This window comes from Pyxicephalus adspersus, chromosome 10, assembly GCF_032062135.1.
Source record: "Pyxicephalus adspersus chromosome 10, UCB_Pads_2.0, whole genome shotgun sequence".
Taxonomy (NCBI): Eukaryota; Metazoa; Chordata; class Amphibia; order Anura; family Pyxicephalidae; genus Pyxicephalus; species Pyxicephalus adspersus.
Window position 1 is genome coordinate 37,693,767 of NC_092867.1, and position 12,805 is coordinate 37,706,571.

A 12,805-nucleotide genomic window follows, 5' to 3' on the forward strand; every position below is an offset into this window, starting at 1 on the left:
GATTGTGTAAAAAAAGGCTTTAGTTCTTCACATTTTTATGCAATCTTTTTGTTCAACCCACTGAAAAAAAGCTGAAAGTCTGATGCAGTTGAACTGCATCTGAGTTGTTTCATTTAAAAATTAATTGTGGTAATGTACAGCACCAAAATTAGAAAAAAGTTGTCTCTGTCCAAATATTTATAGACCTGTTACTACGCAGACATAAAATATGATCTTCAACAGAGATTCAACTTCAGAGTAGGTTTTCACACTCTCTTTGCATTTTTTCAACTGTATTTTTGCAGTTTTGCATAAACGTTATATAACAAATGAAAAGACGCAGTTTTAAATAAAAAAACGTATGACGTGTACTTTCGCCCCAGCTGTATACAGAAGTTGAAATCACTTATGGAGTAATTTTATGTTGCTCTTAATGGCTCTGTTACATCACCCACACAAACGAAATATAGTACAAAACATACAACTGAAAGGGAGAGTTCATAATAAAAAATAAGTTCATGCAGGTTGCATTCAAATGATAAACCTCATAAGTGTATGTAAGGAAGTCATGTAATTGCACCAATTGGTTTCCTTACAATTTATTTTTTAAAATAATTTCAGAAAAAATGTAAATGACCTCTAAATATAGGATCCAGTCATTTTATGAGGTTATTTTGAAGTTTTATTTTCTGGTAAACAAACAGATGCTCCCACATGCAAACCATTATGGCAGCCATCAGTATGAAAAAGTAACAGCAGGAATCTCAGCTGGATCTTTTGCATTTAGTGGAGGTTAAATGCTGTACATAATGTTCTCTTCTGTAAATAATTTGCATTGAAAGAATGAATCAAGTGCTAAGGAACTCATAACGGCAACATAAAGCTGTGATTTTTCTAGGAAAGCACCACAAAAATAGATCAAACCAGATTTACAAATAATTATACCTCAAAAGAATTGTGTTTTATCTATTGTTTGAATATTCGGCTTATATATTTACATAATAAGTAACAGAAGATGTCTGGGAATGCTTGTTTTAGAAGAACCATAGGTTCACACAATTAAATAACCAATAGTACACCAGTCACCAAAAAGGAGAACATCTACATTCTCATCTAAATTGCCTCAGTTGCACTCAACAGTTCCTGTTTGGGTTAAACAATCACACAACTTTATGGCTCATTTGCTTTGTTTAGGAACAGTTTTGCTCATTTATTTTTTCTTTTTATTGCTTCCTTTACTTTCAGTTTTGCTGTAAATTAGATAAGAACGCAGCCTCTTTTAACACAATAATCAACAAAAGGACTTTAATTCACTCATTTATCTTATGGCCCTAATCACTGGTAAGGAATTACTGATAAATCATTATTACAAATCAATCAAAATACCTAATATGTGTTGGGCTACAAATGCCAGACTCTCAATCAGATTATGGACCACAACCAAGCACCTATGGTATGGTCAACAGGACTGTACAACAATACTGTACAATACTCCAACATTTAGTTTTGTAATACACAAAAGTGAGATAACTGCGGACATTATTACAAGTTAAGTAACTAACACATGGTAGTAATTCAAAAATTACTGATTACCTTACCTGGAGGAGTATTTTCCCTGAGGCGTGCACTAATACTCTGTGGACTAAAGGCAGGTCTGTTGTCATTGGCATCCAATATTGTTAAAGTAAGTGGGACTGTGCTATTTAACTTGCCAATATCTTCTGCCACCAGTGTTAGATTCAGCACAGGAACAGCAAAAGCTTCTCTGTCTATAGTTCTGCCTGATTTCACAGACACAACACCTAAAAGACAACACATCCATGAATGCCACTAGCAAATTCAAATAATCAAATAAACATGTACAACAATTACGCATTTATTATTAATATAATTCATATATCCAATGGTTATAAAGCAAAGCCCAAATTACATAAACAATTATTTAGTCAGACAGACTTTATATGAACAACCTTTTTTTATAGTCCTTTTTCCAAATTTTCTATTCCAGCAGTTGTCCAGGGTTGTTTATTTGAACAGACACCAAACTCACTGCTCTTAGTAAAATAACAGATCTGGCCAGATGCACCCCATCCTACTGCAATTCAAGCCTGTGTAATACCATGTGTCATGGATGTGACTGGTATTCAGCTGTGCCAAGGACAATGCACTGTGAGAGATGGGCACAGAATAGTTACTGATACTCAAGTTCTGATTTGAGAAAACAATCTCAGGTAAATCTAAGGTAAAATCTTCATCCAAAGAATTGTGATAACTTTTATTCTCCTTCGTTAGTTATGAAGTAATCAGACATTGTAAATCTTGTGTGTCATGTGTGTGTCATATGTACAAATGATTAAAAAAATCAGAAGGATAAAATATGGTCTTTGTGCATCTGGACAACTTTTTACCCACTGGAAAAGCCAAAATATAAGCTGGCAAAATTGACAGAAGATCTGCTGGTGTCTACATTTAGGGTACAGAATAGGAAAAAAGCAAAATGGCCATTCATTTATTTCATTTGTAGTGTTAGAACACTGAAAACATTATTTTAGGCCCTACTGTAATAGTGGTGATAAAACAAAGAGGACAATGAGTTAGCTGAGACTGTGTGATGTCCCCCCCCAAATAATATATTAAATAATTTCCTAATAATGACCAGGTCATTTATTGCATTTCCCAATTATTATATATGTTACTTTTTTTGTTTTCTTTTTAGTAGGGCCACTTTAATTCTCCATGACCATTTTTATTATTTCCTCATATGATATGTTTCTTTAGGCATTGTACATATGCTCAATTATAGTTGCTGGAAACACCAGGTCATAAACAACAGTAGTACAAATGACTGATGTATAGAGAGGGGCAAGGTATGGGAGGCATTGTATCCAACAGTAAACAATAATTGTCGTCAGTGTTAATGCTTTAGCAGTGTTTATCTGGAATAGTGGAGAAATAATGCTAGGTTATTCACCAAGACAAATGATTTTCTCTAAAATCTAGAACCTATACCTTTAGTCTCTGCAGAAAAACCCCAAGTCTAAACATCAGTTAGAATTGTGTTAGGTAAATTCCGACTCCAAAGTACACATGTTGTGTCATCTGAACTAACAATCAATTAAATGAGACCAAGATACCAATCACTTTCAATTACTGGCCAACTGGTGAGCATGATCAAAAAATGTACTCTCTTGTATAAAAGAATACCCTTACCACCTAGGCTTGTGGGTTAATTTTCAAAAGACAGTTTCCTAGGTTTTAGGCTTGTAATGACTGCACTATTGGGAAACTGAAAACTTTCAGCCCAAACATCTAGGATTAATAAATGTGGCAAATATAAAGGAGAATGGGATACCATTAAAATCCAATCTGAAATAGATTTTAAAGTGCATATAAGCCAAACACATTTTCCCCATTTTGAATACTTGAGAGAGGTACAACTCCTGTAAGTTTATTGTTTGCTATTTTGCTACTTTGGAAACATTTTCCTTCACTTCCTGTCATGGAAATGCAACAGAAAGTGAGGGGATAACTCTACAAAGGGTAAAAAAGTTTCCTTTAAGGCTGTCAAAGGAATAGGCAATTTGTTTCTCACTTATTTTTCTGGTGACAACTGTAAACGTTTTGATTCCCCATACCTTTCCCAGGTGAAAATGGCCACCAAGACAAACAGTGAATCTTCCCAACAGGGACACAGATAAAAATCACAAAACTTGCAAGTTTTCTTACTCAGTTTGAATCTAGAAAAGCTATACATACATTCTATCAGTACGGCATATTGTAAAACATTATACCATAACATTGTACCCGACACAAATAATTAAAGAACATTGTACAGTTATTGTGTCCTTAAGTTCTACCAAATAATACAATTGCTATTAAATTAAAGCGAGTCATACCTGTGCTGCTGTTCATGATAAACAAATCCATCTGGGAACCAAGAAGCCGATATGAAACCACAGCATTTGGTCCTAAGTCATTGTCTATAGCTAGAATAGGCCCATTAAGGACAATGATGGGTGTTCCTAGATTAAAAATGAGAATCAGAAAACTTAAAATGTATTTATTAATGACTGTTTAATATTAACCTTCTCCCAGATCCCTTTCCCAACACATTGCACAATTTCTGTGACAAACATCAGCAAATGAATGAGACAAGATGAAGCCAAGTGATACATGTTTAGCGATGGCTCAGGCTGTTGCAGCCCTAGCAGACTGAATAGACCCTCATAGTCCTAAATCCTGAAGGAAAGAAAAGACACAGTGGTTAGTTTGTCTATACAAGAGGCACCTGCAAAATATTATCAAAGTTAAATACGAGTGATGATCATAATTAGACTCATTGTAGTTTTTTTAGTGCAAGTCCTAATACAGAGACAGCAAACATTTGATTTTAGAAATGCAAATCTTTTTTATTAATATTTTTTTAACCCAATAAATAGAAATCCTTCTTTAAATCGGATAATATAAAAAATATTGCACTCACTGTCAATATAGATAAATGTTCCTGTGAATATTGTTTGAAAAATCATAAATAGGAGTTTAATCCCTTTCTAAGGGGTACCAGTCATGCATTGAAAAACTTTTACACAATTTAAATCCAAATATAGAAGGTCAACACTGTCACCTTACCAACACAGTAAAGTTGAGAGTGACCTGCAAAAGAAGAACTCCTTATCTTGTCTCTTTCCTCCTTTCAGTTCTAGTGGAACTGCCAGTTGGTGTCTTTTAGCATTCAATATGCCTGGAAATGTTGGATACCCATGTGCCGTGCCATGGTTACTTCCTATGACCACCAAATCACTTCTGAGTGATTTAGCGATGAGGGGACGGGAGGAAGGTAAGATAGCATGTTGTGTGGAACACCAGATTGGATCATCCTGGATGGGCTGAATGCCAAATACGCTGACAAAGGCTGTGGCATTGAAATGAAGGGAAGGTAGGTGTGTCTAGAAAGGAGAATACAAGAGCTCTTCTTTTGCAGGGCAATAATATCTTCATTGTGTTTGTAAACTGAATGCCTATGTTTTATACAGTTTTGAAAAAAAAATATTAAAAAAAAAGAATTTAAAATATATACCTATATAGCAAAAGACCCCATGTTCACTGAAAACAGGGCAATATACTAAGCTGCCACACCAAAATACATGAGAAAAAAAGAACTAAGTAAAAAGAACTGAAAGCAAAAGAAGAATAATACTAACCAGCTGACATAGAACCTAAAATGTTAATTTCTAAATTTAAACCAAGAAGTTGAAGTTGAACTGTTGAGAAAAAGTAACAATTGTATTTCCTTCCCCCACTGCTTCCTTAATGTTCTTCTTGGGCTAATTCAAGAGATATACAACCAAGCCCCAAAACCTGTAAGCCAGTAGGATCAGAATAATGTGCCTGACTTAATAAAGCTCTCCAAGGCTGGAGAGGATACCCTTTAATCAGTAAAGCTGGGAGATCCAGAAAACCTGGAATGTATTTTTAAAAAGACTTTTGCTATTTGTTAAAAAAACAGAATAATTCCAGGTTTGTTAAATCAACCAGGTTCATTGATGAAAGTGTATCCTCACCAGCCTTGGGGAGCTTTAATAAATCAGGCTCAATGTCTCAATGTGCAATTTGTCCTTATTATTAGGCAAGTTGGCATATTTTGAGGTGAACCCTACTCCCATAGTGATATAAATACAAATCTAATTCAAATTGAAATAATTATGGCTAAGCAATATTGCCAAATGGAAAACCATCATCTGCCTTCATTACAAAATAATACTCTTATCCATATTTCCAATTCTAAGCCTATAAAAGATATAAAAGAAGGCCACATGTAGGCTTTGCAGCAGCAGGAGATTTATATGCATGCACAGAAATTTCTTTGGCTCTCTCCAGGAGTCAGGTCATCTCTTTTCTGGAAGGTGGTTAGGATGGGAAGGCAATTTATTATCCAGTCAAAGGCGTATCCGTTGGGGTCAGCAAAATGCTTATCTATAGTGGGTGCGCAATACTTTTTACAATATCAATTTACACTAAATACACAAATGAGATTGAATAAATAAAGGAGTAGGACATGATAACTTTAATAACTTTTAACTAAGCTTGATGACTTTGTTATAAATAAGTGCAAATTCACTTTAGAAAGAATGCCCAACACATTTTTTGAGAAAATGTAGCTAAGTTGTGTAATTGGTCGGACAATGGTAAGAAAACGGTAAATATTCAATCTGTTTGTAGTTGGAATTTCAGTAAAATATTATAGAAAATCAACTGAACCACACACATCAAGTGCTCTCTGTTTGAAAATACATTTTTGAATAAGTAATTTAGAGTTTATTTTTTCTTCATTTCATAAATCCTTGAGAGCTTTTAATTAGTAAATAATTAGAAGCTGCACAAAGTAAGCCACATTCTATAAATAGTCCTTGAGGTTTTTAAAAGCACAGTATTGTACCACTTTTCATAGAATGTTGCATATACACATGACTGTTATAAGAATGTTCTGTTGGTAAGCAAATTAACATTCCCATAAGCATAAATGTCTTGTTTTAGGCATACCAATTTTCCTTGAGTTTCCAAAAGCCCTAGTAATACAAACTCAATGTTCACTGTGTATTGAACTTAACATAAATGATCAAATGACTGCTTCTTTAGGTGATGCCCATAGGCCTAGTAACTGTATTATGCTGCATTTGTTTTAATGTGCATTAAAAAAAAATGTCTTACTCATTTGAATGCACTGAAAAAAACATTTCTGCATTTCCACATATTGTGAGGTACAGCAATGCATGTCTGTTATCAAGAAAGGGATTGCATCTCACCAACACTCATTATGAATCGGCAATAGTTTATTTACTAAAGGAATATAGGATGTTCACATAGCTAAGTGAATTATCACCTTGCAAGAGATAAATTCCTGTATGGATGTCAGATTTCTGTTGCTGGAAACCATCTTTGCAGTAGCAGTGAAATAAATGAGCACTGTCTACAGAGTGCTGTTCTATTCTATAGATAAATAGGGGGAAGGATGAGCAAGAAGCACCCTGCTGTGCTCTTCCCCATAGGAAAGTTTGGTGACTATCCTGGCTTGGTTGTTTTCCTTGCACATGATTGGATATTCTTTGCAAACTAGACTTTCACAAGATAGGTGATTAAGCTTATTGGGTAAACAGCTGAAATTATATTAGTAATTCAGGCCCAGTGTGTCTATAGATATTTATGGTGTATTCACTCTCTAGGGCCTCTGCAGGTCAACTTACAGTGTATTCAATATCGATCCAAGGTACACCTGGTAAAGTTTACCACCGTGTTAGCATGTACTTACTCACTCCTTTAAATGTTCATAAAATAAATGTTTGTCGTAATATTAGAACAATACCTACACTGGGATTGGAACTGTATACTTAAGCTGATTTCTGTTCCAAAGTCTGAGGAACACAAAAGCTACTAATTAAACAAGGTTACCTTCTACAATAGTTCTGTAACAATGGTAACATGTTTTCTTTCCTGTAACAGGAAGGGCAACTAGGAGACAGTTACCAATGTCATTTATGCAGACAAGCTCAAGATAAAAAGAGCCACTGGAGATTTGCATAGCCTGCCTATATGAGGCCTTAGTCCTTGTACAATGTAATAAAAATCTCTAATTTTAAAATCTTTGACATGACCAAGAAAAAAACTTTTTCAAAGAAAACTTTTATGAAATCTTGCATCTTTATTCTAAATGCTTTCCTATAATCTGAGAAGTGGACTAGTATTTTGTCACCGTCTGGTGGAGCCTGTTGGGACACATGAACAGCAAAGCTCTCCATCATTCCCCCTCATGTGGGCATGGCTATTCATAGAGGACTGTAGGACTTACTTGACCTACTACCAACTTCCAAATACTTTCTTCACTAGTACCCACAGTGGGGATTATAAGTGTTGTAACTGTATTGCACTAGCTAATGGAGATACATGGCTACAGAAGTTTACCAAGCTTGCAGGACTACATTTTTAAAAGGCATTAAAGGAATGTGAAGAGTTCCGCATGTGAAATATCAGATCAAATTTATAAAGCAACAGTTCTTGTATAATAATCAAGAAACACTTTGCTACATGTATTGTTTTTCTATGTTTAGTACATTCAAAAAAAGTCTGCGTGTTAAAGGCTAATTGGCGATAAAATAGGCTAATTGGAATAGAACTGTATTATTTCAGGCATTTGTTTGGGCCAGTACTAAAAGTTACAAGGAATGTAAAATCATCATAATAAATCGTTTCATAAAATAGGTAATGTATAGTGAATCATAAGGTTTTATACTTTATAGCAATATAATGTAGTAGTGTTTTAGAGTACCTGCTGGAGAGTTTTCCATGATCTCCGCTTGATATGATCCTTGGGAGAAAAATGGTCTATTGTCATTCTCATCTGATATGGTCACAATCAGCAGGTCAAAATCCTGGATAGAGAGACAGTATTAGTATTGTACATTCAAACAGAAAGAGTGGCATTAGGCTTTCTTAAAGAACTGGTGCTAGGAGATCAAGGAGGCTGTTCTTGCTTACCTCCTTCTGAAACGTTATGGATTCTTGCCTAACACTGGGCTCCACTAACCTGGAGCAAGCATGTAAATGAGAAAGTCAAATGAGCCTATTTATGAAGAAATTGTGATCATATACTAGATAACAACACCTGTCTTTTTTAAGTTTGACACTTTTGAATTCTCCGAATTTATAAAAGACGGATGAATTTTCAAAAGCTCCATTCATCTAAATGGAGTAGCCAACTGCTTTTTGTGTTTGAAACAAACACCATTGATCTCTATTGTGACTTACTTTGTTAAGCTCTATTAAAACAACCACTTTCTGGTTTACATACTTGCTCTCAGTCGGGGACTTAAATAGTGTTAAGACCCCTGGATCAACCTGACAGCTAAAACCCATCATTCCAAGTCACAAGCATCTAATAAGACACATTAATATAGGCATGTGTTGGTTTAGAGTCACTGGTTCCCCTTCCTTTTCCTATTTATTTCTTACATGTGATTGCACAGATAACATACCAGAACATATACATTTGCAATCTTTATCAGAGCTACCTTTCTGGAATTACGGGCATTTTCTGGATTATCCTTCACAGTTACAGTTAGCCTGTACTCGGAAACCTTCTCCCTGTCCAGGGGACGATTCACATAAACTATTCCAGTCTGGGGGTCAAAGAAAGAAAAATACATTAACAGTAACATTCTCAGCTGGTTTCCATTCCAAGCTTCATTTATCAAAGTATTAAAGACAAAGTCAGATGTGTCAGAAGAGAGAATTACAGAAAGTAGGCACAGTCAGCTTTTATTACACAATAAATAAATTAATGCTGGTGCTATATGCAAACTACCTTAACTTTGGGGATACTTGGTAGAAGGTAAAAGTCCAATGTCAAATACAAATTTTTTCACAAATGCAGTTTTCCAATATAAAACCAAGCTGATTGGTCCACAGGGATAGCCATAAGCATGTTTTAATTAGACTTGGGCCATTTTTTTTCCAGTTTATTTAATTGTCTGCCTTACTATTTTAAATAATAAGTGACCTTACATATAACTTCAATTTGGACCAATTTCAAAATACAAAGCCTTTGCAAAACATATCAATCATTGGTTTGGTTATTATATAAATGAAATAAAAGCCATGTTGAAATTGCAATTTTCTAGTTTATCATCTCTTGGGTATTTTGTAGCGATATGCTTGCATATGGTTAAATAAAGCAATATGGAAATGTTAGTCAGTGAACCTAATCAACTTTACAAGATGCTGTGTCCCTGAACGTCTGTGATTGTCATTCTGTTTAGTACTAATGCAATATATGTATTATGTCCTGATGTGTCTATAAACTAAATCAAGATAGTTCACTTTGTGTATATTATATTGTACACCTCTGCTCCTGAATATAAATCCCATCTCATAACTCCCAACACCCATTTCCTTCATAAAAAATGGTTCCTTTCCTGAAATATCTATTTTTCTGCCTGTTATACTGATTTACAGGCATTGATAATTTAAATTTCTAACCTGAAATGTGTAAGCAGATATGAAAGTCTTTATTAGCATACTTGCTTCAAGGAAGTGATTTTAAGTATTAAAGGTCAATAAGCTCTGTTTAAAAGGGGAAAGCAATAGCAGCATTCATATTTCTTACATTGCAGGCTCTGCTTACTAATTTCAATTTTCTCAGGATAGATTTATTCTGCTACAATGTATGACCTTGTGGGCACTGTGTACATTATGGTTGAAATCAAATCTGAGAGATTTTTTTTTTTTTTTTTTAATCTATAATATAAGGGCCCTTTGGTGTGTAACTTTTGTTAAATGCATAATGCAAGACTGTTCAGGAAAAGTAATTCAGACAACCTACTCAGTGAGAGTTCCACAAGTAACATCACAGATAATGAAGAGTTACATAAAGGCTCACAGTAATATTTTTGAAACAGAGATTAATAATAATCTACCCAAAGGGTTCAAACTGAGACCACCAACTTTCCACCAGGACCACTTATTATGCTTCCTATTCCCTTTTCTATGTTTCTGTTTGGTAATGTGGTTATTCAGCTGAAAAGAAGGACCTAAGCTCACATGTTGTGCCAATATTATTTGGTTAAGGCTGCCCTGGGTAGGAAGTGATGTGAAGTGCTGGTTAGTTGGGGAGCCGTCCTGTCACTGAAAGGGGAATTAAGAAGGAGAAACCAACTTGGTGCAGCTCCTGGCCAGTGAAGATTTGACAGTGGACAGCAGTAAACCCTACTGACCCACTTACTGCCACCTCCCATTTACTCACCATTGGGCAGACACGGGGAGAAGCCAAATGTCTCTTCTGTGACTTCTCAATGGAGGCGGTAAACTAACCACAGCCCAACAGAACAAAGCCTTAGGTCTACGAAATACTGTTCTGAGACCACTACTTTACACTGTATTATTGCAGTAACAAAAAATGTAACTATAGTTTACTCACTTTAGTCCTCTGTGACAAATATTATCTACAAAGGGTATGTCTCATGGTATCTCTCAATCTTGCAGTATATGGAGTAATTTACAATTAAAATAAAAACAAAAAAAACACTCTTTATTTTTTTATTTACAAAACCAATACAGACTTACATTTTCATTGATAAAGAAAGAGTTGTCTGTGTTCCCTCCAGTTATATTGAAGGTAAGAATTGCATTACGGCCAGCATCAGCATCACTGGCAAGAATCTGAGTGATAGGCTTAGATACTGGCGTGTTCTCACTGATGGTTATGTTTAATGGAAGATTCAGAAGAACAGGATCATTGTCATTAATATCCAAAACTCGCACTTCAACAATGGCCTGAAATCAAAATAACCAAAATTAGCAGTAAAAATACCAAACATCAATGCACATATCCTTTCTTCACTAACAGCTGAATACCACTTGAATATATTTCCCAGCTGCTATTCATGGAGAAACATTTACCTCACAATACATGTCCTAAAAGTGTTTCTTTTAATTTTTAAACTTGTAAGTTAATGAATTACCATGATCCAAAACATCTTTGGATATAGTATATCTAATACATTAATAATAAAGCTGAATTGCAACCAGAGAAAAAAACTTGTGTGTGCCCCCTCACCTGCTTACCAGCAATCTATTTATATATATTTTTATACAAAGTTCTCATGATTTACTTTTTTTCATACTCCAATCAGTCCAACACCCACGTCTTATCCAGATGATGTGAACATTACATGACAACAGTTCAATGAAAAAGGTCCTGGACTGATTACGGTAAAAGCATGAGGGGGTAGCAACAAGACAGGTTGGCTGATTTACTCTGGGCTAGGGAGAACATAACTACCTTATTCTGTGCTGCTGGGAGAAAAATTGCTTAGTACATAAATAACCAATGTTATGGCTGCAAAGATAAAGGGCGAAAAAACATTTCATGTATGTATTTACTAAAGAAAAAGTCATTTCAGGCAGCAGTAGATGTTATTCTTATGGCGATTAGAATTTCAGAACATGGTATGGCTTTTAAAGCACTTGAGAGGTGTCAAGACCTGCACTTAATGCAAGATACAAAATGCAGCTTCTAGGGGGGACACACACTGTGAATAGCTCCATTTATCTATGATTACTAGTGTATAGAGGTAGAAAACACTTTACCGTAGAACTGAATGGAGGATTGCCCCTGTCCTTTGCCATGATGGTAATATTGTAGAAAGCAATGTTCTCCCGATCAAGTTCATAGTCCTTTCGAACCCTCAAGTCTCCTTCTACCGAAGATATTACAAACTCCCCTATCATAGACAGCAGAAAAACAAAATGTCATTCAATTAACTTATATCAATAAATATTAAAAGCATATTCAACTTTAGGTAAATAGCAATATACATGGCTCAAGTACTTGTATTGGAACTGTGTTACAGGCTGTAAGGTTTGAGCTTCAGGGGCAGCTGACCCCGAGACTTCATTTTTTCACCCACAGTTAAACAATGCAATTTGGCAGAAAAACCCCATTTAGCTTTTACAAATAGGTCCATAAATATTTGGACAGAGACAACTTTTTTTCTTATTTTGGTTCTGTACATTACCACAATAAATTTTTAAATGAAACAACTCAGATGCAGTTGAACTGCAGACTTTCAGCTTTATTTCAGTGCCTGGAACAAAAAGATTGCATAAAATGTGAGGAACTAAAGCCTTTTTTTAACAAAATCACTTCATTTCAGGGGCTCAAAAGTAATTGGACAAATGATTGACTGAAATTGACTGAAAGGCTATTTCATGGGCTGGTGTGGGCAATTCCTTCATTATGTCATTATCAATTAAGCAGATAAAAGACTAGAAGTTA

The 12,805-nt window shown here is 35.0% G+C and overlaps 1 protein-coding gene across 1 annotated transcript in view; it reads right to left on the reverse strand.

The window, feature by feature from the left end:
- Nucleotides 1-12,805, reverse strand: part of CDH23 (cadherin related 23) — a 190,322-nt gene that overhangs the window by 27,417 nt on the left and 150,100 nt on the right. Inside the window, exons 25-30 of the mRNA XM_072423981.1 lie at nt 12,118-12,251; nt 11,092-11,301; nt 9,042-9,149; nt 8,300-8,402; nt 3,876-4,001; nt 1,578-1,781 (exon numbers count right to left, since the gene is read on the reverse strand). Coding sequence (XP_072280082.1) covers nt 1,578-1,781; nt 3,876-4,001; nt 8,300-8,402; nt 9,042-9,149; nt 11,092-11,301; nt 12,118-12,251 — 885 coding nt within the window. The remainder of the gene's footprint in view (nt 1-1,577; nt 1,782-3,875; nt 4,002-8,299; nt 8,403-9,041; nt 9,150-11,091; nt 11,302-12,117; nt 12,252-12,805) is intronic.